The sequence below is a fragment of the Protopterus annectens genome, chromosome 8.part0, assembly GCF_019279795.1.
Source record: "Protopterus annectens isolate FY-2018-M chromosome 8.part0, PAN1.0, whole genome shotgun sequence".
NCBI lineage: Eukaryota > Metazoa > Chordata > Ceratodontiformes > Protopteridae > Protopterus > Protopterus annectens.
In genome coordinates this window covers 1,196,159,844-1,196,183,835 of record NC_056741.1, presented here as the reverse complement: position 1 = coordinate 1,196,183,835, position 23,992 = coordinate 1,196,159,844, and the positions used below count along the sequence as shown (strand labels likewise).

Below are 23,992 nucleotides of genomic sequence, written 5' to 3'. Positions count from 1 at the left end.
ACACACACACATACAGATTTGATTTACACACACACATACACACACAGATTTGATTTACACACACACACACACACACACACACACAGATTTGATTTACACACACACAGATTTGATTTACACACACACACACACAGATTTGATTTACACACACACACACACACACACACACACACACACAGATCTGATTTACACACACACAGATCTGATTTACACACACACAGATTTGTTTTACACACACACAGATTTGATTTACACACACACACATTTGATTTACACACACACACCTGGGGAAGGCTGGCACAGGTTTACTAGCTATGCCCCCTTCTGCTCAGACTATAAGGTAGTTATCACTGTCACCAACCTTTATGAGCTAGTTTTAAGGCCCTTAAAGGGTGACTAATCCTACGGTGTAATGTTACTATTAGCCAAATGGTGAGTGTGGCCAAGAGCAAGGCTATTTAGGAGTGACCCGTGTCACCAAATACATGTGCAAGTACGCCAAGAGCTTAAATATGTCTCACAAATATAAGCCGCAAAGATTTAATAATAAGTAATAAAAGAACAAGACAATACTCAATCAACACATTAACTAGAGAGTTCAGAATCACAGGAAATATTTTAAAACATTGCAGGACACTCAAACACAGAAAACATCTAAACTAATATTTACTTACTATTAGCAAGGCAAGTGCAGATGTTGATGAGTGGATGTTGTCAGATCCAAAGACAAATACAAAATGCAATCAGTCTCTCTCCGAGAGAGTTCTTAAATTACTATCAAACATTACTGCTAGGTCAGCTTGGATGACATCACTCTATCACTGCCTTCAGTTCCCAGGTTAACAGAAACGAACATCGCTGTGTTAAAAATACATCTCTCTCTCAGATCATTGCAGAAATTGAAAGCCGTAAAACAATAAAAATGCTTTTACATTTGAAACCTAGTAATTATTTTGGTTTCAAGACAATAGAAAAACCTCTAGCTTGAGACATTGTGTCTGTTTCACTGAAACAGAGATATTTTGCAAGCTAACTCTGTATGTTCCAGCTTCTACTATTAACATGTACATCTGCACAGGTATATAGTTTATATACATTTCTGTTCTTTTCCAGTCGGGTACACTGTAGACATATCCTTGATGCTCAGTACTGTACAAACCCTGTTCAACACACAGTTTTGCACCAGTAGTTTAATATACACATAACATATAGCTCTCTTACATTTGTAAGACAAACATAGGAATCATATTAACAGTCACAAATGACATGTGATTATTTACAAAATTCCAGATAGCTGGGCTGGCAGTATCAAATGGGCAATAATCCTCTTCAAGCCTGTCAATATATCTAAATAGCTATGCCCATAATAAGTGTCCAGGCTGTTCTTAAAAGTATATAAACTAAGTGCTTGCTTTAATGTAATGTAATTTGGTAGTCTGTTCCATGCATCAGCTGCTCTCACAGACAGCCAATTAATATACACTTCTCATTCCCATAGAATCTTCTACATAGATTGTCTGATGACTCTCTACTACTTGTTGATAACCCCAAATATTCCCAGAGGAAGCAGTCTCTAAATGCCATATACACCTGAATAAGGTGCCTTCTTAAATATCTACACGAGAAACTGTATACATGCAGATTTTCAGTCTTTCATAATAACTTACATTTTCACATCCATGGATGCCCCCTTGGTATATATCCACTGTTCTCTTTCCAGTTTACTCATGCTTATTTTCTTATAAGGTTTCCAAATTGTTATTCCATACTGAAGTTTGGGTCTAATGTAACTAACAATGACTTCATAATTTCCGATTTCCTAGACAACCTATGTTGTCATTAACAGAATTAGAAAAAGCCAAAGCTGGATCTACACATATACCCATACCCAGAACCTTAAATGAATCTACAGTTTCAATCACTGTATGCTGTATTAAATATTCACCTTTCAATTTATGTTTCCCCAAATCTCATATGCTTAGTTTTTGATGTATTTATCAGCATGTTACGCTCCTGTGCCCAAATGGTCAGATTAATCTAGTTATTTTGCAGACATGCCCCATCTGTAACACATGTAATCACTTTACCCATTTTTAAGTCATCTGCAAACATACTGCAGTATAAACTTACGATAACAGCTATACCTTCCCAAAGGCACACCCGACTTAAAACTCAGCTTGTACATGCTGTGCATCAGATTATAAAAAGGATGGACAGACACAGGAGATTATAAAGGATGGATGAACATGTGTGATCCTCATGCTATCTCCAAGCCAGCAGTGTGAAGACAAAGAAAACTGGTCAGCTAGGATGGGTGTATCTAAAAAAAAAAAAAAAAAAGTAGTAAACTCCCTAAAAAAGGCATGCATGTACATATATAATCCAAAAGCAAGAGGACAGAAGAGAAGGAATACTGCAAAAGTGATCAGTAGGACATCTACTGTTATGGTAAGTTCTTACACAACTGGACTATATCCTAAATGAAATCACTGTTGCAGTATTCATCAGATATGGGCGACACCCACAGCTGAAGAGAGAGGGGGTGGCTAGCTAGTATGAAGAAAAGGAACTGTCCAGGAAACCAGAAAGCACTGATGAAGCAAAGGCCGTCAGACCTGGAAGAGGAATCAATATTGCAGTGGTTGGTGAAGGTGTGCACACAGGACCAAATGACCACTTCCAAGATGGACCTGGCATCAACTCTTTTGTGGAAGACACCAGAAGAGACAACTGTCTGAATGTAATGTGCTTTAGGTCTAGAGGACACAGACTGGCAATGTAATAAGTAACAGGAGGACATAGCCCTTGAAATCTAGGATGCAATGGTTTGCTTTGAGACTTGTTAGACCAGCTTATCCTCCATGAAAGAAACAAACAGTTGGTCAGTTTTCCCGATTGTCTTAGTTTTGTCCCAACATGAACCTCAGCTGCCTGTGAATGTCTAAGTAATGTAAAATCCCCCCACACACACACAAGAGTTGGCAAAGAAAGCAGGTAGGTGAATGGCTTGATTGAAAGATGGCGCTTTTAGAACTTTGGGCATGAAAGAAGGATTGCTCCTAAGCGTTACTTGTGCTTGTGGAAGGTAAGGAAGAGCAGAGTAGCTATGAATGCTTAAAGTGTATGACTCCTTTCAGGAAAAGCTTCACCTCTGTCCTCGAAATAGGAGGAAGGTCTGGAGGTAGACAGGCATTAATGGCTGACAAATATGCTTTAAAGTTAGATGAATAATACAACCCAGAATGCTACAACTCAGAGATACTGGAGCACAATGGGAACTTCGGACTGAATGGATCTAGTTCATGCTTGTGACACCAAATGGAGAATCTTTTCCATCTGGCTGTATTTGATTTCCTGCATAGGATTCCTGTGTAGGAATATTGGGTGGCACAGTGGCGCAGCAGACAGTGTTGCCGCCTCACAGCAATAGGTTCCCCAGTTCAACTCTTGGCTGGGGTGCCTTCTGTGCAGAGTCTGCATCTCCTCCACGTTTGTGTGGGTTTCCTCCCACATTCAAAAGACATGCATTAGGTGGACTGGACACTAAGCTGGCCATAGCTGTGACTGTGTGATGTGGAAGAACTAATGCAGAAGTCTATCCACCAGGCAATGTAATCTTCAACTCTAGAGGATCGTCAGTGCTGAAGTGACAATACAACACCATGTGCAAAAAAAAAGTTGATGGATGGATGGATGGATCTCCTGTTATAGGTTTCTTGGTCTCCTGAAAAACCTGCATCACCTCTTCTTAAAATAAGTTTTTTAGGATCAGAACCTAATCATCCACTGAGTGACACAGAGAGAGGCTAGGTTGGGGTGTAGAAGCTGACCTTTCTTTTGGGCGATTCATTCTGGTTGTACTGGAATCTTTCAATGGTTTCCCTCCGATAGGTGGAAGAGGATGTAACACTAATACTGTATGGACAAGAAGTGAGCCAGGAGCAGAAGTTTTGAGTGTTTTTTTTTTTTTTTTGTACTTTCAGGACCACCCTTGGGATATGTGGCAGTGGAGGGTAAGCTTTGTAGTGTAATGAGTCACTAAGTAGAAGGTTTGGGGGGGGGGGGGGGGACAACTTGCCAGACTATAAACTTTTTCCAGAGGAAGGAGGTATTGCATTATTCTTGGGGTTAGCCAGCAACCCTTTCTGAAAGGTGATGGTGAATTAAGAATCAAACAGTAAAATGCAGGTGTTTGCGAAGGGTGGTCTGTGGACAAGGCCTGAATCAAAGACAAAATATGAATTCCTTGAGAGCGACAGAAAGCTACCTCAGCTGCTAGGCACTTTATGAAAACTCTTGGGCCAGTAGAAAGACGAAAGGGCAAAGCAATAAACTGAAAATGAGAAGAGCTAGAGAAGATCCTGAAGAATCTCCTGCAGGATAGACCTATAGGGAAGTACAAATAGGCTTCCCTGAGGTCTAGGAAGATTAGAAATACCACAGGCAAAATGAAAGGTAGGAGGGTGTGTAGAGAAAGCATTTTGAAGATAGGAGTTCTCAGGAAGGTGTTTAGCAGGGAGAAGTCTAGGATGGACTTCCATTGCCCTTCCTTCCTTGCAATAAGAAAAATACTTTTAAAAAACATTTTTCTATGAAGGATGCAGGTACTTCTGTGGTGCCCTGTGCCAATAAGTCCTGAATAATGGGAACAATCAAAGGAACCTAGATAGGCAGAGGATTAAGAATCCATTTAATGGAGGGAATGCTTTCCCAGGACCTAGAGTAGCCTTCTCTGATGATGTTAAGAGAAAGTACAGTTGTGTACACTTACCATAAATGTAGATGTTAGAGTGCATTCACTGTTGCAGTAATCACATTTGGGTTATCCACTTGCAGTAGCCCTCGGTCGGCCTGATTATCAAAGTCTTGGGTCCTGTGTCGGTTGCTGTCTCATCTTCCATGATGTCAGGTAATCAGGGGTATAAAGCATGCAGCCGACGCCATTACATTAATTTTTCTTGCCCCAGATGTCAGGTGCCCCCATAATGGGAAGCAATTATATATATATATACACAAGGTTACATTTCCAACAAAAAGCAAATACACCAAAAAGCTTTAAACATAGTAAGCAAGAATAGAGGTATAGCCAATAGAAGTCAGGAGGCTGGAGGGAGGGTAACTAGGACTGCAACAGTGAATACACTAACATCTACATTTATGATAAGTGTACACAGCTGTACTATGTTCTTCGTGTTTCACTGTTGCAGTCATCACATTTGGGTAGATTCCCAATGCTAAGGATGGGAGGAGGAAATTAGATAGCTTTAGGACCAGCAATAAGGCCCTGCAAGACTGCAGTGGTAAAGCCAGCTCTGGATTTAGAGAAAATTGGCAAATGGTAATGCTTTTTGAAAGTATGCACAGAACTCCAGGTAGCAGCTTCTAGGATGAAAGGCTGTAGAGGTAGATACAGCCCTGGTTGAATGTGGTCTTATCCCCTGTGGGATAGGTTTTCCATGGTGCTTACAGCAGAAATTAATGCAATGGCCTATCCATTTAGAAATGGTTTGCTTTGAAATGGCCTTCCCCTCTGCCCCTGCAGCAAATGCCACCCACAGCTGTTCAGATTCCCTGAGAAGTTTAGTCCTGTCCAAATAAAATCTAAGTTGTCTGTGCACATCTAAGGAGTGCAGTATACGTTCCCCTTTATTCTTTGGGTTAGAAAAGAAGGTTGGCAACGCCATAAGGGCCTGTAATTCAGACACCCTTCTTGCTGAAGTGATGGCTAAAGGGAAGGCTGTTTTCCAAGAAAGGAATTTCAACTCTGCACTTGCAGCTGGCTCAAAAGGAGGTAGAATGAGTTTTTCCAATACAAAGTTAAGGTCCCAGGCTGGGGTTGGGGCTCTCCTGGGTGGTCTTAAGCTTTTGGCCCCTCTGAGGAACTGCTTGAGCAGTGGATGAGATAAGAGGGGTGGGTTCTGTGTTGTAATGAGCTGAAATGGATGAGGCATGAATTTTGATGGAGGAAAAGGAAAGGCCCTTATGAAGCATCTCAGTTAAGTATTGAAGAATCTGAGGTAAATTGGGTGCTACTGTACCCGTCCCCTGAGTTTGGTTCCAGGAACAGAATCTTTTCCATTTTTCAGCATAAGATTTTCTAGTACTAGTCCTCCTTGCCTCCAGAATGACATCCAACACTTGCTTACTGAGGGATGGTAACACAGATCAGGTAATTAGCCAGGTTCGGGGTTTGAAGCTGAGGGTGCAGAATTTGGCCCTCCTGCTGGGACAGCAGGGTAGGGGTCTGAGGCAGGTGCCATGGTGACACACTGTGCAAGAGGGGGTACCAGTGTTGGAGTGGCCAGTCTGGTGCAATCAGTATCGTCCTTGGTTTGTCATGTTTGATCTGTAGTACTACCTTGGGGAGGAGAGGCAGAGGAGGAAAGGCATAAACTGATAGGTTTTTCCAGGTGAAGGACAGGGAATCAACTTTCCAAGCTTGTTTGTGTGGAGTCCTTGTGCAGAATTTGTCCAACTGGCAGTTCTGGGGGGAGGCAAACAGGTCTATATCTGGTTCCCCCAACATGTTGAACTTCTTTGGTTCCAGTTTCCACTCATGTGGGTCCATGAGATTTCTGCTTAGTTCATCTGCCAGTGTATTTAGCTTTCCTGGCAGGAATTGAGCCTGTAGGTGCACTTTGTAGCTCAAGGCTGTGTTCCACAGAGCCATGGCTAGTGTACAGACAGGGTTATGAGTGGGTTCCCCCCTGCTTGTTTATGTACCACATAAAAGTGGTGCTGTCCGTCTTTACCATTAATTGTCCTTGAAGAATGTGGTCCTTGAAGGCTGTCAGAGCATTCTGTACAGCTAACATTTCTTTTTGACTGATATGCAAGTGCATTTGACTTGGGTTCCATTTGCCCTGAATGCACTTCCCTGCCAAGTGAGCACCCCATGCATAGTCTGATGCATCTGTCGTTCAGGTATGGGCGGCAGGGGTAGAGTGAATGGCAGTCCCTTGTTTTGGTGGCAGGCCTCTGCCCACCAAAGGAACTCTAGGCGTAGGCAAGGTATGATAGGAATCATTGCTTCTAGGTCCTGAGAATGTTGACACTATAGGCTTTTTAGATGAATCACTGTAGTTTCCTCATATGCAGTCTTGAATATGGAATTAGGAGAATGCAGGAGGCCATGAACCCCAAAACTTTTTGTCTTGCAGATAGCAGGGTCTTTGTGGCCATTAGTTTGAAGTAAGCTGTCAAATGAACTTGTTTCTCTGGCGTGAGGAAAGCCATCTAGGAAGTTGTGTTCAAGCTTGGTCCCGGGAATACAATTTTCTGGCAGGGTACAAGATGTGATTTCTTTTCGTTTATGGTGTACCGCAGAGAAGTTATCACCTTTTGTACAAATGCCAGATGATTCAAAAGTATGTCCTGGCTTTCTGTTTCTGCCTGAATTAGACAATCGTCCAGGTATGGATGTATCTGAATATTTCTTTGCCTGCAAAATGCAATGACTGGAGCTAGGCACTTTATGAATACCCTGGGTGCCTAGCCAAAGGGCAGTACAGAAAACTGATAATGTGTGTAGCCTGCTTTGAAGCGTAGGTATCTTCTGCAAGATTCCCCGATTGGGATGTGCAGGTAGGCTGCCTTTAAATCCAGTGTTGCCAACCAGGCTTCCTTGCCTAGCATAGGAAGCAACTGGTGAAGAGTTAGCATCTTGAATTTTGGGATCACCAAAAGTGTTTAGGATAGAGAGATCCAGGATAGGACGCCATGAGTGGTCTTTTCTGGGCACCAGGAAAAGTCTTGAGTAGAAACCTTGTCCCCTTTCCTCTTCTAGGACAGTTTAAATAGCCCTTATACTTGAGAGACAGAGAACTTGCTTTTGAGCCTCTGCCCACTGATTTGGGGGTAGATCTGGCTAACCGTTTGGGGTTGGTAAAATGTAGAAGTGGAATCTGTATCCTTGGGAAACTATACTTAAAACCCATTTGTCCTGTGTAATGTGTTTCCAGTTTTTTACCTGCAGAGCAATCTTTCCCCCTAAAGGAGCAGTCAGTTGAGAAGGGCTTGGAAGTTTTAAAGTTAATTCATTGAGACAGTTTACCATAGGGGGAGTCTTACTACTCCCTGCTTTGGAAGTGGGAGCCCCCCACTGCTTAGTCCAGTGCATATCTTGGAACTGAAGCCTGGGTGTTCTGCTGGTTCTGGGTTTGGACTGAAGGCCTGGAAGAGGCAGGCAAGGACCAGTTCTTAGAGGGCCAATGCCTACTAAATCTTGGAGGCTGTACTTGCAAGGAATCTTTAACAGTTTGCATAGATTTAGCTTTTTTCTCCATCTTTTTAAGTATTACTTCTGCTTTGTTGCCAAACAGGCGGTCCTGGTTTAAGGGAACATCCAGCAATTTAGCTTTAACATGATCTGGCAAAGATTGCTCCTTAAGCCAAGCATGCCTTCTAAGTACAGACCCAGTGATAGCAGCCCTGCAAGATGCCTCTAGTGAATCAAAACCACACTGCAAAGTATGTTTTCCAACTTGTTCAGCAGAATGCATTAAATCCTGTAAATCCTTATTTTCAGCAGTCATGAATCATCATTTTCTGTTTAAGCAATCCAATAATATGCTGATGATACTTTAACATATGAAACTGGCAGTTTAAGGCCCTAATGGCCAAGGTTGCAGAAGCGTATACCTTCTTACCCCATCTATCCAGCGCCCTGGAATCTCTATCGGGGGGGTAGGACTTTTCGCAGTAGTAGCCTCAATGCCCTTGGGTCCCTGTGAAATGGTCTCTGGATCCGCAGTAGGACTTTTAAAGAGGAAGTTGTGAGAGTCAGGAACCCTGTAATATGCATCTGGTTTTCTGGGAGCAGGAGGTAAGGAGTCAGGGGCCAAGCTAGATTCCAAAAAGGCATCATCAACAATGTCCATTACAGGGGGGATAGCTAAAGGCCTGTGTTGGGACAGGAATAAGAAATCCCCAAGCCTCTTTTTAGAATCAGAGTAATCCTGGCTTTCCCAGCAAAAATGTTCCCTAAGAGTATACAAGGTTTCACCAAAAGATAAATCCTCTGGAAGGGAAGCAGAGGGAATAGAGTCCTCCGCATCAAAATCCTCATAGGTAGATAAGGGTAAATCCTGGTCATTACAGGAAAGAGAACTTTCAGAATCCTGATAAGAAGAACCATAAGCAAATTCAGTCCTAGGTCTCTTAGAGGGGGAAGGTTGGCTTCCCCTGATTAAAGTAATAAGATCTTCAGCCATTCTTATTGTTTTTTTAGGCATGGAGGCCTGACCATGCGGTTTGGGCATCCGTTTTCTAGGAATGGATTGAGTTTTAGGCCTTGAAGGAGAAGATGGCGTCTGTTTGATATGCAAGTCGGTAGACCTGACTACACCCTCAGAAGCCGGTGCCTACACAGCAGCTCTGGACCCATCCAAGGTAGAGACATCCGGAGGTTCCACAGTTGAAGCATCTCGTGGCATACCGGACTCTGAATGGGTCTCAGCAGAGGCCTGCGAATCTGAAGTAGCGGGTATCAAGTGCTGCGAAAGCACCTCACTGAGTACCGGCGAACTGGCAACTAGCTTAGCAGAAGTGTCGGCAGCTTTGTACCTAGGCGGCCTGTGTCTGTCTTTATCTTTGCGTTTTTTCGGAATGTCGGTAGTCGGGTGGCTTACCGAAGCTATATCTCGGTAATTGAACAGAATACCAAAATATTTAGAAGCGTAAATATACAGACGATGAACCGGTCGTTGTTTAAATAAGACACAAACCCAACAGTGAGGTACGTCGTGGTCAGGGCCTAGGCAAGGAATACAGTACGAATTATAATCTTTTTGAGGTATCTGCTTTCCACAAGAAATACAATTATTGACGTTTACTGACATCAGTTTAGAGCAAGAAAGTTTCCCCAACGGGGTACTTAGCTTTAGTTGAAGACTTTGGTTCTGAAAATTTCAGGAGTCAGCCGACCGGCACTTGCGAACTGCTTCTGCTTCGGTCACCGCATGGCAAGAAAGACTGATGTAATGGCATCGGCTGCTTGCTTTATACCCCTGACTACCTGACGTCATGGAAGATGAGACAGCAACCGACGCAGGACCCAAGACTTTGATAATCAGGCCGACTGAGAGCTACTGCAAGCAGATAACCCAAATGTGATGACTGAAACAGTGAAACACGAAGAACATCCCACTTGTCCACTGTTACCACCTCCCAGAACTGACATGAAAGGGACAGTCTTTTTCACAGACAGGTGGAAGGATGGAGGGAGGGGGGAGAAGAGGATATTGTCAAGATTCTGCCCAAAGGGTGGTCTCCCTGCAGGCGAGTCCCTCTGCAGTTTGTAAATCTTTTCCTAGGCGCTTTTCTGTATTTGTAAGAGGGCCTTGGGTCCCCTCTTAATGATGGAAGTGGATTAAGATGGGTAGTTCCTATGGTATCTATGAACTGTAGAGAGAAGAATCTGTTCTTATCCTGCTCTTCCATAGATTTGAAAAGACTGGCAGATTGTGTTCCAAACAGAAGATCATTGTTTAAGGGTGAATCCAAAAGTTTGGATTTTAAGTCTTCAAGGATGGGCTGACCCCTGACCCCATGCATACAGTCTGATAATGGAGCCAATGATGTCAGCCTTCGACATATGTATCATAACTGTATTTAATGCTGTGTCTGTCTATTTGTCGCTTGGGACAGAAGGATCTGCATTTGCTGTTGGAATCTGCTGTCTGTGATCCTGACATGACCTTATGCAGAGACCAACACAGAAAGCAGGTGTTTGGTCATTCAAGTTTGGTAACCGATAGCCATGAATGCCAAGGTGTAAAGTTTTTTTTACCTCATATATCCACAGCTCTGCTTATCCTTGTCTGAGGGGAGGGCACCAGCAGTAGGAAGCAATCTGGAAGGTTTATCCAAGGTGAGGGAAAGTGCTGCTGGGTCAGCCATGGAGTTTTTATGCAAGTATTTAAACTGTGAACTTCAACCACCTGCTGCCAAAAGGTCAGGTTTTAGAGAGTCAGGTGTTCAATATGGAGAATGTAAGGCATCAAGACAAGTTCTGAGAACTTGGGGAACTGGTGAAGAAAGCCAAAGTACCATCTCCAGAAAGCGGTAGTACCTTTTTTGTATTTCTCAGATTTGCCTGATTACCACTCAAAGTGTTTAGTCATATTCTGAATGGTTTCTCCAAAGGCAGTCTATTCCAGACATGAATCGGGCAAAAGGGGGTCCCTTTCAGAGACGATTTGCTCAGGAGAGTGGAGTTGCTAAAAGTAACCCAGAGAATGAGCACAGTCTGGTTCAGGATCCTTTTCAAAGGAGAAAAAAATCAGAGACTTGCTTTTGTGGTCTACCTTGAGATACCTGGGTAACAAAACAAGGAGGTTTAAGAGCCACAATTTCATTAAATAAACCCTGGAAGTACATTCACTTTTTTTCCCCTGGAAGAACTAGGAATGTTAGATTTATTTTTTGTTTCTTTTTGGAGTGATGTCTGCCTACATGAGCTTAGGAGGACCCGAGCACTGTCCCATTTCTATAAGTGTACAAGGAACATCCCTCCCATACAAGGATTTGAGGGATTCCATGTGGGCCCTCAGAGATGAATATGTAGTTCATCAGAGGTATCCATCATCTGCAAGGCATCAGGGACCATACCTGCCTCTAATGGGGTCTCAGGAGCAGACACCTGAGAGGTAAAATCGGACATACCATGGGTTCAGCCACCTCAGCTGGTATGTCTGATTCAGAGACGTTGGACTGGGAGTCATCTTAGGGATTGAAGTTTTTTTTTTTTTAGTAGGAAGGGCTCTATGCTCTATACATTTCCATTTTTTTCACATAGGTATTTACCCAAAAAAATCCTTTCATTCACAGTGATTTGACTCTCCTTTCTGTATGTCATTTGTACAAAATATGTCCTAACACCTGTATAAGTTATGCTATTTAACAGGGCTTAAGTTCACTACTATCAGACTGTCCTTGTGGATGAGATCATTAGCACAAACATGAATAAAACCAGATTCATGCTTTCTAACATTAAAGAGTTGTACAGATTTTCTCACATCTTCTATTTTTGCTCCTGGAAAGTATAAAACTATTCAATTCATCACCATGTCTGCAAATACAAGTATCAGTTTTTCTAATAACTGAATCTCCAATTACAAGAACTTTTTTTTCTGACCAGATCTGATGAATCTTCAACTTCTAATTCAGTAATATCTGCTCTATCAATTGCTACACAAAGGAATATTGATCTAGTGGTTATTAACCCCACTGCTTTCATTGCTTATATTTGCAAGCATACAATTCTCATCCACCTGGCCCTGTACTTCAGTTTAAGCCATATTGTTAACTTCCATCTTTCTCCTTTTTTTTTTCTTACAATAATGGTATTCAATCTTGCAAGCTCAGTTTTGAATTCTTCCTTTTCACTAATGCCCCTTGCCTCTTTATTTTACTTCTATTTTGGAAAAATTATGCCTTTTTATGTAGGCTGAAGGTTTTCTTGTAGAAAAATGTTATCATTCCCTGTAATCTGTGTTACATAAAGCAGTGCTCTATTTAGTACATATTACCTTTGCTTTATAGACATTAATTGGCTTCTTTTTCTTCTCTGCTCTTTGTGAACTTCGTCCTTTTTTTATGTTCTTCTATATGCTGCAAAATCCTCAGACTGCTGAATACTTGTATTCAGAATTCCAACAATGTCAGTGGCATCACCTTGTTCAATAGGGTTTGAGTGATCTTTTGCTAAATGTGTTCCATTTGCCCTTTGCCTAACATTATCTCATCAATCCAGTCATTAACATATGTAGCTGTTCTGCAAGTTGTGGCAGTTGCACAAATGCAATTGTCATCAGTAAGTCTAGATTTACTACTAACGGTAAGCAAATCATCCAACTTTTACAGATCGCCAGTGTTGTTAAGTGTGACTTTTAAATATACATAGCATTTATTTCAATGTATAACATTTGTGCTTTAGCAAATCATTAATGCCATAATCATTTAAGGGGTCTATATTAGATAAACAAAAGTTTATCTCACCGAACGCTAACATGAGCGAAAATCCCGGAACCCGAAACCAGAATTGTGAGATCGCAGTACAGTGAAGATGGGAATATTTGCCCTTTCCTCACTGTAGTGCGATCTCGGAGTTGGAATATATATTTAGTGGGGGGGGGGGGGCCACAATTGCAGTTTCGAGTTCCAGGATTTTCAATTATGTCAGCATTCATTAAGATAAACTTTCATTTATCTAATATAGACCCTCATTTAAGGAATGCACTTTCATGTTCAAATGACTAAAACATTCTAAAAGAAAAGGATAATCAAAATCATTTACTACAGAACTCAGACATTTTAAATCAACTTCTATGGAAAAAAAAATCATACAAAGAATATACAACTAAATATTAAATTAAATAGAATAAAGTTACTGCTCTGACTGTACCAGTTGTGAAAGTCACACAAAAGCTGGAATTCTTTTATAATGCATGCAAACTTGCACAGCAGCTTTTGCTCACTATCGTTTGCAGTCACACCTCTTTTTAATAGTAAAGATCAATAAATTACAAACCAACAAAGGACTGTTTCACATAAGCTCTGGATTGTCCTTTCTGTAGTCTTTAAAGCGGACTATGCTCCTTAGGATGGCTAGCATGTTCCTGACTAAAACATATCCTTTTATGGCAAAACAGTAAAAATTAGGGGGAAAACAAAATATAAATCAAAGTAAATCTACAAACTATCCCTTTCGTACTACAAATAGTCAAAATAAATCTTATCTGCCAACTGTACAGCCAATCACAAACCAACACAGGATTGTTTAGATGGTGCTATTCCATGTGCAAGCTCCTTTTCTCTATTCTCCAAGATTGTGCAACATCAGAATTAATATACACATCACTGGATGGTACGAGTGTTTGCCTCTACATATAGGGCTAATTCACCCCATACAAAGACTGTTTTCAGTTTTATGCAACATGGACTCATACTGAACTGACTCTGCGACATAAATGTATAACCAGGAAAATAACCGTCACGCTGCGATACACTGACTTAGTATCAGTAAAAAAGAAAAAGAATACTACCATTACTGACCACAGTGAGAGATCATCTCACTAAAGGTAAATCAAAGTGATTTGCTAAAGATTAAAAAGTGATCAACTGTGTGGCTATGCGTCAGGTGACAAGCTATTCAAAATGAAGAAATAGCCTGCTAACCCCACCTCTTCTCCACAATGTTGATATTGTAATTTACTTAAAATCATGTGCAAAGCTGTGAAATGAAATGTGGTATTTGTACTCAGTTTTTGTATTATTTAATAGAGATAAGCCACAAAATCAAGTATCTGAAACAAAATTATTTGAAGTACTCTTAAGAGTTAAAAATCCACTGACACCACCTGACATTCTTACCCACTCTGGCATATTATGTAATCTTCATTTTAGCCACTACAATTGTGAGCTTTCCAATTTTCTTTGCTTTCTTCTAATCATTTTTATATTCTTCATTTTTGTGTGTGTGTGTGTGTTTTTTTTGGCACTTTATGTTGCTGCCCAAGTCTCATCTACTTAGTCTCATCTACTTCTGGTTCGACTTCCAGTCCCACTACTTTCCTAAATCCTTCTGCTAATCTGAGCAGAAATGCCACCTTACACTTACTTTCTTCATGGTTTAAAACTTTCAATACCTTTGGATCTGATGAGGTCAAGAAATATGTATACAGTCCCCCAACTGCAAACCTAAACAAACATATAGTCAATTCTGGAGGAGGCCCATACCTCCTTCAGACTGAAGGCTATATAATCTGACCATGCCCTGGTTTTATATACCTCTGTCTTTCAGATATGTAAAGGATACATCTGCCAGAGCTGGTGGTAGCTCAGGTGGACTTAACAGATCCCACAGCACTTACTGAAAAGAGCAGAGGGAGCTCCCTGGTATGCTGGCTGAATTTCCCCTAGTCAGCATGCATATCACCCTGGGTCTCCCTGAAAACAGGCTCTTGGGTAGTGGGACAATCCATAAATAGAGTGTAAATAAATAGATTTGATAAGCATGAAGCATTTTTACTGTCCATCTGATTTAATATTTTTTGAGGCCAGTCATTCAGACGAAAGCTAAATGTCAGAACAAGAGCTAGATGATTTATAGGTTGAACTTTATTCCTATTGTCAAGGCAGTTTTCATTGTCAAGGCAGTTTTCAAAGTCTTCCTTACTGAGCTTTGTTCACATTTGTTACTGTTTTAATCACTGACCCTTCATCTATGATGATCAATACTACTTTTGTCTTCTTTTCATGGACAACTATACCTGGTTTTCTTACATCGTTTTTTTTTTTTTTTTTTTTTTAACTGTTGGTAATGGGTGATCCCCATGTGATATAAACTTCATAAATTTTCTATAATGCTTTGGGGCTTATGTCTCCCAATACATCTAGGCTATTTCAATATTGTAATGTTTGCATAATCCCCAGTGCAACAGTATTACCACTATTATGCCTTTCAGTATATATGCCCTCTGACATTAGGGTTTCACACTCAGCAACAAGATGTGCAACTGTTTCCAAATCTGTTTTACAAACCCTGCATATCTGTTTCTTCAACGTGTTCAATGGACTTGGGATACCAACAAACTTTCTGGTTAAATTCACCTCTCCTTAACCACTCTTGCATCAGATCCTGATTGATATGAAGATGTTCTAAGAATTTTCTGTACTTGCAACTATATTTATACCTTTTCCACATTTTCATCTGATCCTTCTCCTCATATTATTTCTTTTGTTTTGCTTTTTTGGCACAATCAGTTGCTGCCTGATTTTTGTCTACATGTTTGATTTCCATTCCCACTTTATACCAATATGCTTCTGATAAACTAAGCAGGGAAGTTCTCAGAAGTTGCTTTCCTCATGCTGCAAAAATTTCACTACGTTTGGAGCTCGTTACGGCAGCAGATATCTATACAGTCCCATAACTTCAGATCTAAACATGAAATTAATTTTGAGGAGGGCCATACCTCCTTCAGGATGGGGAATACATAATCTTGGTATACACTGACTTTTATAAATCATTTGATAGGCATGAAGGATTGTCCTTTTTTTCTTGTCCAACTGATCCAATACCTTTTGGGGTCAGTCAATCATCCAAAACTGTAAATTAGAACAGGAAGAGCAAATTGGTTTATAGATTGGACTTAGGAATATTTTGGAAGACTAAAATAAATACTGAAAACAGCCCCAACATCTCAGAACTAAGTTTTGCTCGCATTTGTTCATGTTTTATTGACCTTTCATCAGTTCCAAATATTTACACACCCTCCTGTTCAAGTTCTTTTACATGACATTCCTGTCCCAGACAGGATATTTTCTTGGTGCTGCAGCTTTCCTGCTTTAAAGGTTGCTTTTGCACATTTATCAAGACAAAATGACATTCTTAGATCATCTGAGAAAGCTTTGACCACTTGCAGTTGTGCTTTCAGTTCCTCGTTTGATGAGCTATACAGGTTTTAAATCATCCATAAAAAGATAAATCTTTGCACTTTGCTGTTTTCTGGTACTCAAACTGTAACCATGACCTAAACTGCTAAGTAGACTGCTTAATGTGTAAAGGGCAAGACTAAAGAGCAATGGTGACAAACTGTCACTGTAGAATATCCCCCTTTGAATTTTTATCCCTGGGTAATAATGTGTCCTTTATCATGGCTTAGCTGCAGAGTGTTTTGCCACTGTTTCATTGTCACTACAATGTAACTGATCAATGTAGAGTGCATCTTGTATACCTGTAAGCAATCCTTTATCCATGAATGTGGGATACTTTCAGTGTCTATTTAACTTCTACTTTAATCTTCTGTTCTACATTCCCCTTTGTGATCTTATTTTCTGTATCTGAGTGCCTTTGCATATACTTCTCTTCAAATATCTTTGGAGCGTTTTTTTTTGTATTGATTAGTTTGGATTTCTCCTGTGCATAAATATTGGAATTATATCAGATCTCTCTCTCTCTCCCTCTCTTTCCCCATGTCCACGTTTCTTTTTATACCTTTAAAAAAACCTCTATTGTGTTGTTTATATTTTCGCACTTCCTCAGTCACTTCTTTTTCCAAACAGCTCAAAGTTTCTTAGTCTACATAATGTTTTTCATGCATCTGTTATATTAATGAACAAAAACTGGCATTTAAACCTTTTTCTTATGCAAGTATTTTTCTTTCCTCTAATTTCTCTCAATCTTTTCTAAAGATTTTCTATATGGAAATTCTGAGCTTCCTGCATAATAGTAACAGTATGTAACTTCATTCTTATCCTCAATAGTGCACTTTATCATCTTTATGGTTCTTTTTTTTTTTTTTTTTTTTTTTTTTAAGCCTGTCAGATTTTGTGGACTACTACTTCTTCCTACAACATAGGGGCCATCCTCCCCCTGAGCATAGAATAAACCCCGCTGAAGGAATGCTTCGATGTCTTGAGGATTCTACACTGTCATTTTTTCCAGTCCTGGCATCAGTGTGCCTACCAGGATAGGACATTTTATCCTGTGACTTTTGCATTCACCTTTTTTTTTTTTTTTTTTTTTTTTAAACCTATTTCTATCCATGATATAGGCTATATAAAATACAATGTTGCCTTGGTGAGATTTTGTTGAAACAAGGTCTACCCTGTGAACATACTAAAACTTGAGGATGAATTAAATTCCAGCAATACTACTCTTCTTTGTTTGCTGATTATATCATCTCTCCATTCGGACCTCAACCACCTTGTACCATACAGCTGATGTTCTAAAAAAACTACATTCCATCAGAGACCTATATTCAAAACACTGGATCAGGTCTGTGAATTTAAAATGGTCACGAACATCTGAAATATTAGTAATGGGCTTGTATACTTGTCAAAAATTTTACTATCTCTGACACTACTAACTTTATCTTCATCAAAACCTCTGTATTTTAAACATCTCCTTATGTCTAGTAAACATTCATAAATTCCTCATCGCTAACAGCTAATCTTAAAATCCTTACAGTCTGCCTTTTGGCTAAAATACATTTTCACTGTTTACATATATGCTCCCTAGGGGGAAAGGCTTCAGATTCCCTCTTATACCAAAAACAATAAAATGGTAAAGCAAAATATGGCAGGAAAACCTTGACCTCAGCTGCTTTGCCATTACTGAATTGATAAAGGCTACAGCACAACTGTCCCCATCACTTGATTCTTTTTCACATTTAGTTGCAAGTACAATCAACCAAGATTATTTCTGAAAATAAGACAACTGTAGGGCAGTGATCCCATCTGTTGTGGGACCGCATGATATAAAGCTTCAGCAGTGGCCAACACTCACTATAGAAAACTCACAGCCTTTAGCAAAGTAGTGGAAATTATGAACACAGTTCAACATTTTGTGCACAAAGAAGTGACAATGGCTTGGTCCTGTAGCCTGCTGTAGAAAAGTGCAAGTGAAATGGATGATTAGTGGAATTATGAACACAGTTCAACTTTTTGTGCACAAAGTGACAATGGCTTGGTCCTGCAGCCTGCTGTAGAAAAGTGCAAGTGAAATGGATGATTAGTGGAACTCTTGCGTGCCTTTGGCATTCTGAAAAGAATAGCTATTATGGGTTAGGCAAACAAACAAAAAAAAAAAAAACAAACATTAATGTACCTGCAGCTGCCTGAACATTTTGTACTACTTGCAACTCCCAAAAATGCAAAGCCTGCACTGTTTTACGGAAAGTGAACACAGTTTTTCCTTTCATAAAGGACTCAACTCCAATAGGAACGTGTTCTCCTTTAACACAGGCCTTAATGAACTTGGTGTGACAAACAAGTCTGTTTGACAAATGAGACACTCAATATTTGCTATTTTTATCAGGAAAGTCCAACTGGGTGACACCACTCATTTACAGCAGAGGCCAGGTGCCAAAAGATCCAACAAAACCATATATTCAAGTTGCATAGTACATAACATTAACTTCAAGGTTACATAGCATATCTAGTAGTCTGGATACTTTTTTGTAACAGGAATGGATGGTCTGTTGGTTGTAAATTTTTTTTTTGTCCATCATCACCCCCCCCCCCTTAGTTGACAACACTGTTAGTAGCCAAATGTTTATCTGGGGAGGGGAAGGGCTTTCCCTAGCTGTCAATACATATTTTGTCTTGACAGATAATTAAGGGCCTGCTGGTTTAAGTATACTTAGAAAAATGTAAAGTAAGTGACTGCATTATCTGTAGAAAGTGTCTTGAATGGATGCCATATGTAATGGGACAAATACTCAAGGAAGTTTTCTTTAATGAACATACTTAGATACCTCATACTGTTTAGTTTTACATTTCTGGACTTCCCTGATTTCATAGGTAGGATTGTGGTCACAGAGTGTATGGAGTCCCTATTAGTTTTAGGTTTTCAAGTTTACAGGCCAAGATACAGACAAGGATGCTTTTTTCTTGGTACTTAATTAGTTCTGTTAATCCAAAAAGATGGATATTGTCATGGGAGATAACAGAATCTTGATTAAACCAGTCTGTTACGGTCATTAATCCTACTCACACTACACAGCGTATTTTCTAAAATGGGTACATTGCCCCCCACCCCAATCTTTCTGGCCTACCCCAGTGTCCCAGTCTATTGTCCTATCTACCAGCCTCTCCTACAGCCCCAGGACATTCTCCATTCTAAGGCTGGGGCCAGATCTGAAAATACAATCTTGCCATACATCACTTCCACCAGGGGATTTTTCCCTTTATGACATACCCCTTGTTTTCCACCCACCATGCATTCACCTATTACTTCATAGGGCTACTCTCCCTGCTCCACGGACCATGCCTTCCTGCAAGGGAATGCCTAATCAAATACCCCCCATTCCACAAATGTGCAAGTCCACCACTCCAATGACAGCTCAAGACACCTTAGCCATTAACAAAATCCAAGTCATCTAGGCCACAGTTAGGATTTTATCATTCTAAGCTACAGCACCAGATTTATGAACAATGTGCAGTGTTCTTATTTGGGGGCATACATGCTGCTATGATGTACAGAGTTTCAGAAGTTTATCTGGTAGAAAGAAATCAGTAGTTTTTCAGAACAGAGTTTTGGTGGGGAGTTAGGGTGAGTAGACAATTAAAAGAAAGATATTTGATACAGTACAACTACACCGCCACCATGTCTGGAAGTGCACCCAGTTCCTAAAATGTTAAAACAGTGAGGGAAAATCCCTTCATCTTTAATGTGAGGTTTTACCAAAGTCTCCATTAGTATTAACATGAGTGGAGAGTGATTACAATTTGTACAATATAGAAGGACCGTGTAAGAGCATGACATCCAGGTCCAAGGAGGTAAGTGGTCTGATGAGAGCAGAGTACAGTGGAATAATTGTTGAATTCACTGCATCCTTTGGCATGTACCTGACCATGCACTTGAAACAGTTTGAGAGACCACAGAGGTTCTTCACAAAAAGAATACAAAAAGAGTAAAACAAGTCCTATGTGAACTGTCTCAAAACCCTATCCCTGTGATCAGTCTCCTACAGAGTGATGTGAGGTAATCTATGCCTAGCCTACAAGGCATCCTCTGATCCCACACTGATGGATTTGTTGCAAAACCAAAAACAAATAAAATCATACCAATTCTAAGGCCCTAAATCTCGCCTTCCATATAAACAGGACATGCTGGAGAGAGAGTGATCCAGGTATAAGTCTCTCAGATTAAACCCTTCTCTGGAAAAGTCTTCCAATCCATGTGAAGTAATGCTCCTCCCTAATCATATGCAAATGTAACTTGGACCAATGGAAGGGAAATCGCAAGTTTACCCCCTGGTTAGGCATCTATCTCCCTAACAGACAGGGGTAACTGATGTTTATCAAGCCTATACCATAACCGTAAACTTCCCTGCCATATTGACACATGCCACTGGTTTTGAAATGGTTTTAATGTATGGATTTTACTGTATTAGCAGGGTTCTTAGTTTCTGAAGGAACAACTTATTGTTGAATAAATAAAGTGATATTAGCAGGGTATAAGCAGCCCAGTTCATTACATATGTGGCAGTTATTTGGATAGGGACTTGGTCTAGAAGATGGGAGCGAAATGTAATGAAATATGCAAGGATTATTAGACCCAAAGCCAAGGAAGTTAAGTAGGGTAACATGCTGTTGTACTGTTATGCTAGTTATGCAATTTTGGTGAACAGTAGAATTTCTAGATGAAAGCTGTAGTTAAATTAGAAGAGCACTTTGGAGTGGAGAGCAGTATTATTAGGTTGGCCAAAATGCAACGAGCGAGTAGAGTAGAAATAGGTGGAGAATTAGGAGTGGGAGGTTTTTGTTTAGGGGACACAACTATGATTGGCTGCAGCACAACCAGTGAGCAGAGTAGGATTAGCCAGGGAAGTATAATGTTAGACGATCGGGATCATAATGGGGGTAAAGTGGAAGAGGAGGGAAGCTGCATGTAGCTCAAAGAGGAAAAAAATTTACTCTGTATTTTCTTACCGTTTAAAAAATGCACAGCTCAAGCAGCATTTATTTGCACTGCTTCATTTTCTACAAAGCAAATGTACTGAGATACAACTGGAATGAATAACTATATTGGGGATGTGGAGCCACCCCAGCTTAGGCCAGAAGATACCAAAGGCTATACAAATTCAGGGACAGGATATCAATCACAACAGCAGGTACTCAGTTCTCTGCTAGACATGCAAAGTACAGTGCTTTGTCATGTCCAGCAACTTAGAGAGGATACTGGCCCAAACTGAGACACTGCACACATGTGCCAATGTTTTATCCTGTATATAGTGTTTCTCAATGCAATGTCACTCAAACTCATCTTTAACCTTTCTTCAAGCAACATGTAGGCTGTTAACAATGCTGGAAGAGAAAATCATCACTTTGACAATATACTACTACTGGGAGATAGTGGATCTGTATGTCAGTGCCTGAAGGCGTGACCCTGAGCTACTAGGAAAAACTACTGGACCTATGTGGCCCTTCTCTCCTGTGAGCAGTGCCTTGTAAGGCTTGGATTTCTACAGGAACATTTTAATGCATGCAGACAGTTTGGTTATTGTGCTTCAGAAAAAAATTATAATTGTCCTTTCTGTATCTCATCAGACCAATTACTTCCTTGGACCTGGATGCCATGCCTTTAAATTACCCTTCTACACTGTACAACTTATAAGTATCACAGTTAGTGAGATTTGTTATGGAGGCAATGTCTGAAGGTGCTACAGTAAACAGCTGTACTTAGTAAGAAAAGGGTATGTAATGGGGATGTGATTCTTGTGGGAACAGGTCCTATGTCCACAAAGCTGAAGCCAAAACACACTCACTGCTGAATTGCTATCTATGCTCTAAAGTCAACTAACTCCTGCAGGCTGAAGATTTTTTTGTAAGGAAATGTCTGCATATTTTTATACACAAAACTGTGTTTGCAAAATGTTCAACAGCTTATCATTTGTGAAGGACATGAAGGCATAATATGGTGAGAAAATGAATGCATTTTTCATAGAATATGTAGTGATGACAGTTTCCAATACGGAGCTGTAGCCAATTAAAATCGACATTTTATGCGCCAACAGGACTTGATGCCTAATCCATGTCTAATGGAATGGCCCAAGAAAAAAATTATGTGGCGAAGTTAATGCTGTGAATTCTGTCAGTGAATAAAAGCCAGAGCCCTACCCCTGAAGAAGTCAAAACAGACAATGGAGGGGATTTACTTGGACAAGAATTTTACAACTATAAATGATTGTCAGAGAAGGGAACAAATTGTTGACCTGGCCTTTGGCATTTAATTGATCAGTATCTGAATGCTGGGGTGAGGATCGGGAGAAGTTCTGAAGTCCAAGAGAGATATCACTCCTCATTATAACAAAGGACACAAGTCAGCAGATTGCCAGGCCAGGAATGCTAAACAGTTTGCTGCTACTGGACAAACAACCTAAAATAACTCAAAATATGGTTATAAAAGTATGACATTTCTTGGTTTGAAGGGAAAAAAATAAATAAGAAAAAGCACCACTGGCTCTCTGATCTTACCTCTGTAGGGCTAATCTGCTTTGTTCCAACATAGGTGGCGCCAAAATGATAATTAGAGTCTCCGACTGTACTGAGAGCTACCGTGTGATTCACCTGCAAAAACAATTGAAAAGACCTGACATATATGCACCAGGGAGTTGAATATGAAAATGCTTTTCAGAACAGACTGTTACAAGAATATGCAACTATACCAGTTGGTGTGAATAAATACACAGCACCTCCCCCCCAGTTAACAGCACTGACCTGGAAGTAACTGCTGATGCCTTTGTTGACCGTTAACTTTACACCCTCCATTTGCACAGGGAAGACCTCTGTGAATAAAAAGAGAAAATATGTAAGCAGAAATAAAGATAAACTTGAATGCCCATCATCCCAATTAACATTCTGTCACTTCACCAAGAACCTGGGTCACAGACCCACAGCTTCAGCACTGAAATGGATGTAGCAGAAATAAAACCTCATTGCTTAAACAAATTAGATCAACGCTACACGTGTTTAAGTAGTTCTGAACACCATGCATCAAGTAAAATCAAACGAAATATTCTAATTTCAACCAAAACCATACAAAAATAAATCCAAAAAATTAAAGAATGGGAGCGCAACAGATATGAGATGAGTATACCAATCACAACCTGCTTCCCAGAAACTTGGACAGTTTGGCAACGCCTTCCTCCATCAGTGTTTGACTCCACCCTCAACACCAAGACTAGGCAAAATAGACCACCAAACATTGAAATCTTTCCAAAAGTGTCTCAAACAGTCTCAAGACTGCAGGGTCTACAACAGAATGTTGTGTGTCACCAACACAAACGAATACAAGCAAATATAGAAGGAAGAATGCATCCTGCCAAGTACAGCACACCTACTGAAGATTCATAGTTATGTGGAGGACTTAATTTAACTGTTTCATTTTACACAGAGATGTTCGGGCAGCAGGTCATTCAATACAAGACCCACGTGTGGTAGATCCTTGAACACCATCCACTTCAGGAATGCAGTCCTGAAGGAA

The 23,992-nt window shown here is 40.3% G+C and overlaps 1 protein-coding gene across 1 annotated transcript in view; it reads right to left on the bottom strand.

Annotated features, from left to right (window-relative positions):
* Positions 1 to 23,992, bottom strand: part of TOMM40 (translocase of outer mitochondrial membrane 40) — a 278,102-nt gene that overhangs the window by 127,117 nt on the left and 126,993 nt on the right. The window contains exons 3-4 of the mRNA XM_044080684.1: positions 23,227 to 23,294; positions 22,984 to 23,076 (exon numbers count right to left, since the gene is read on the bottom strand). Of these exons, the coding sequence (XP_043936619.1) occupies positions 22,984 to 23,076; positions 23,227 to 23,294 (161 nt within the window). The remainder of the gene's footprint in view (positions 1 to 22,983; positions 23,077 to 23,226; positions 23,295 to 23,992) is intronic.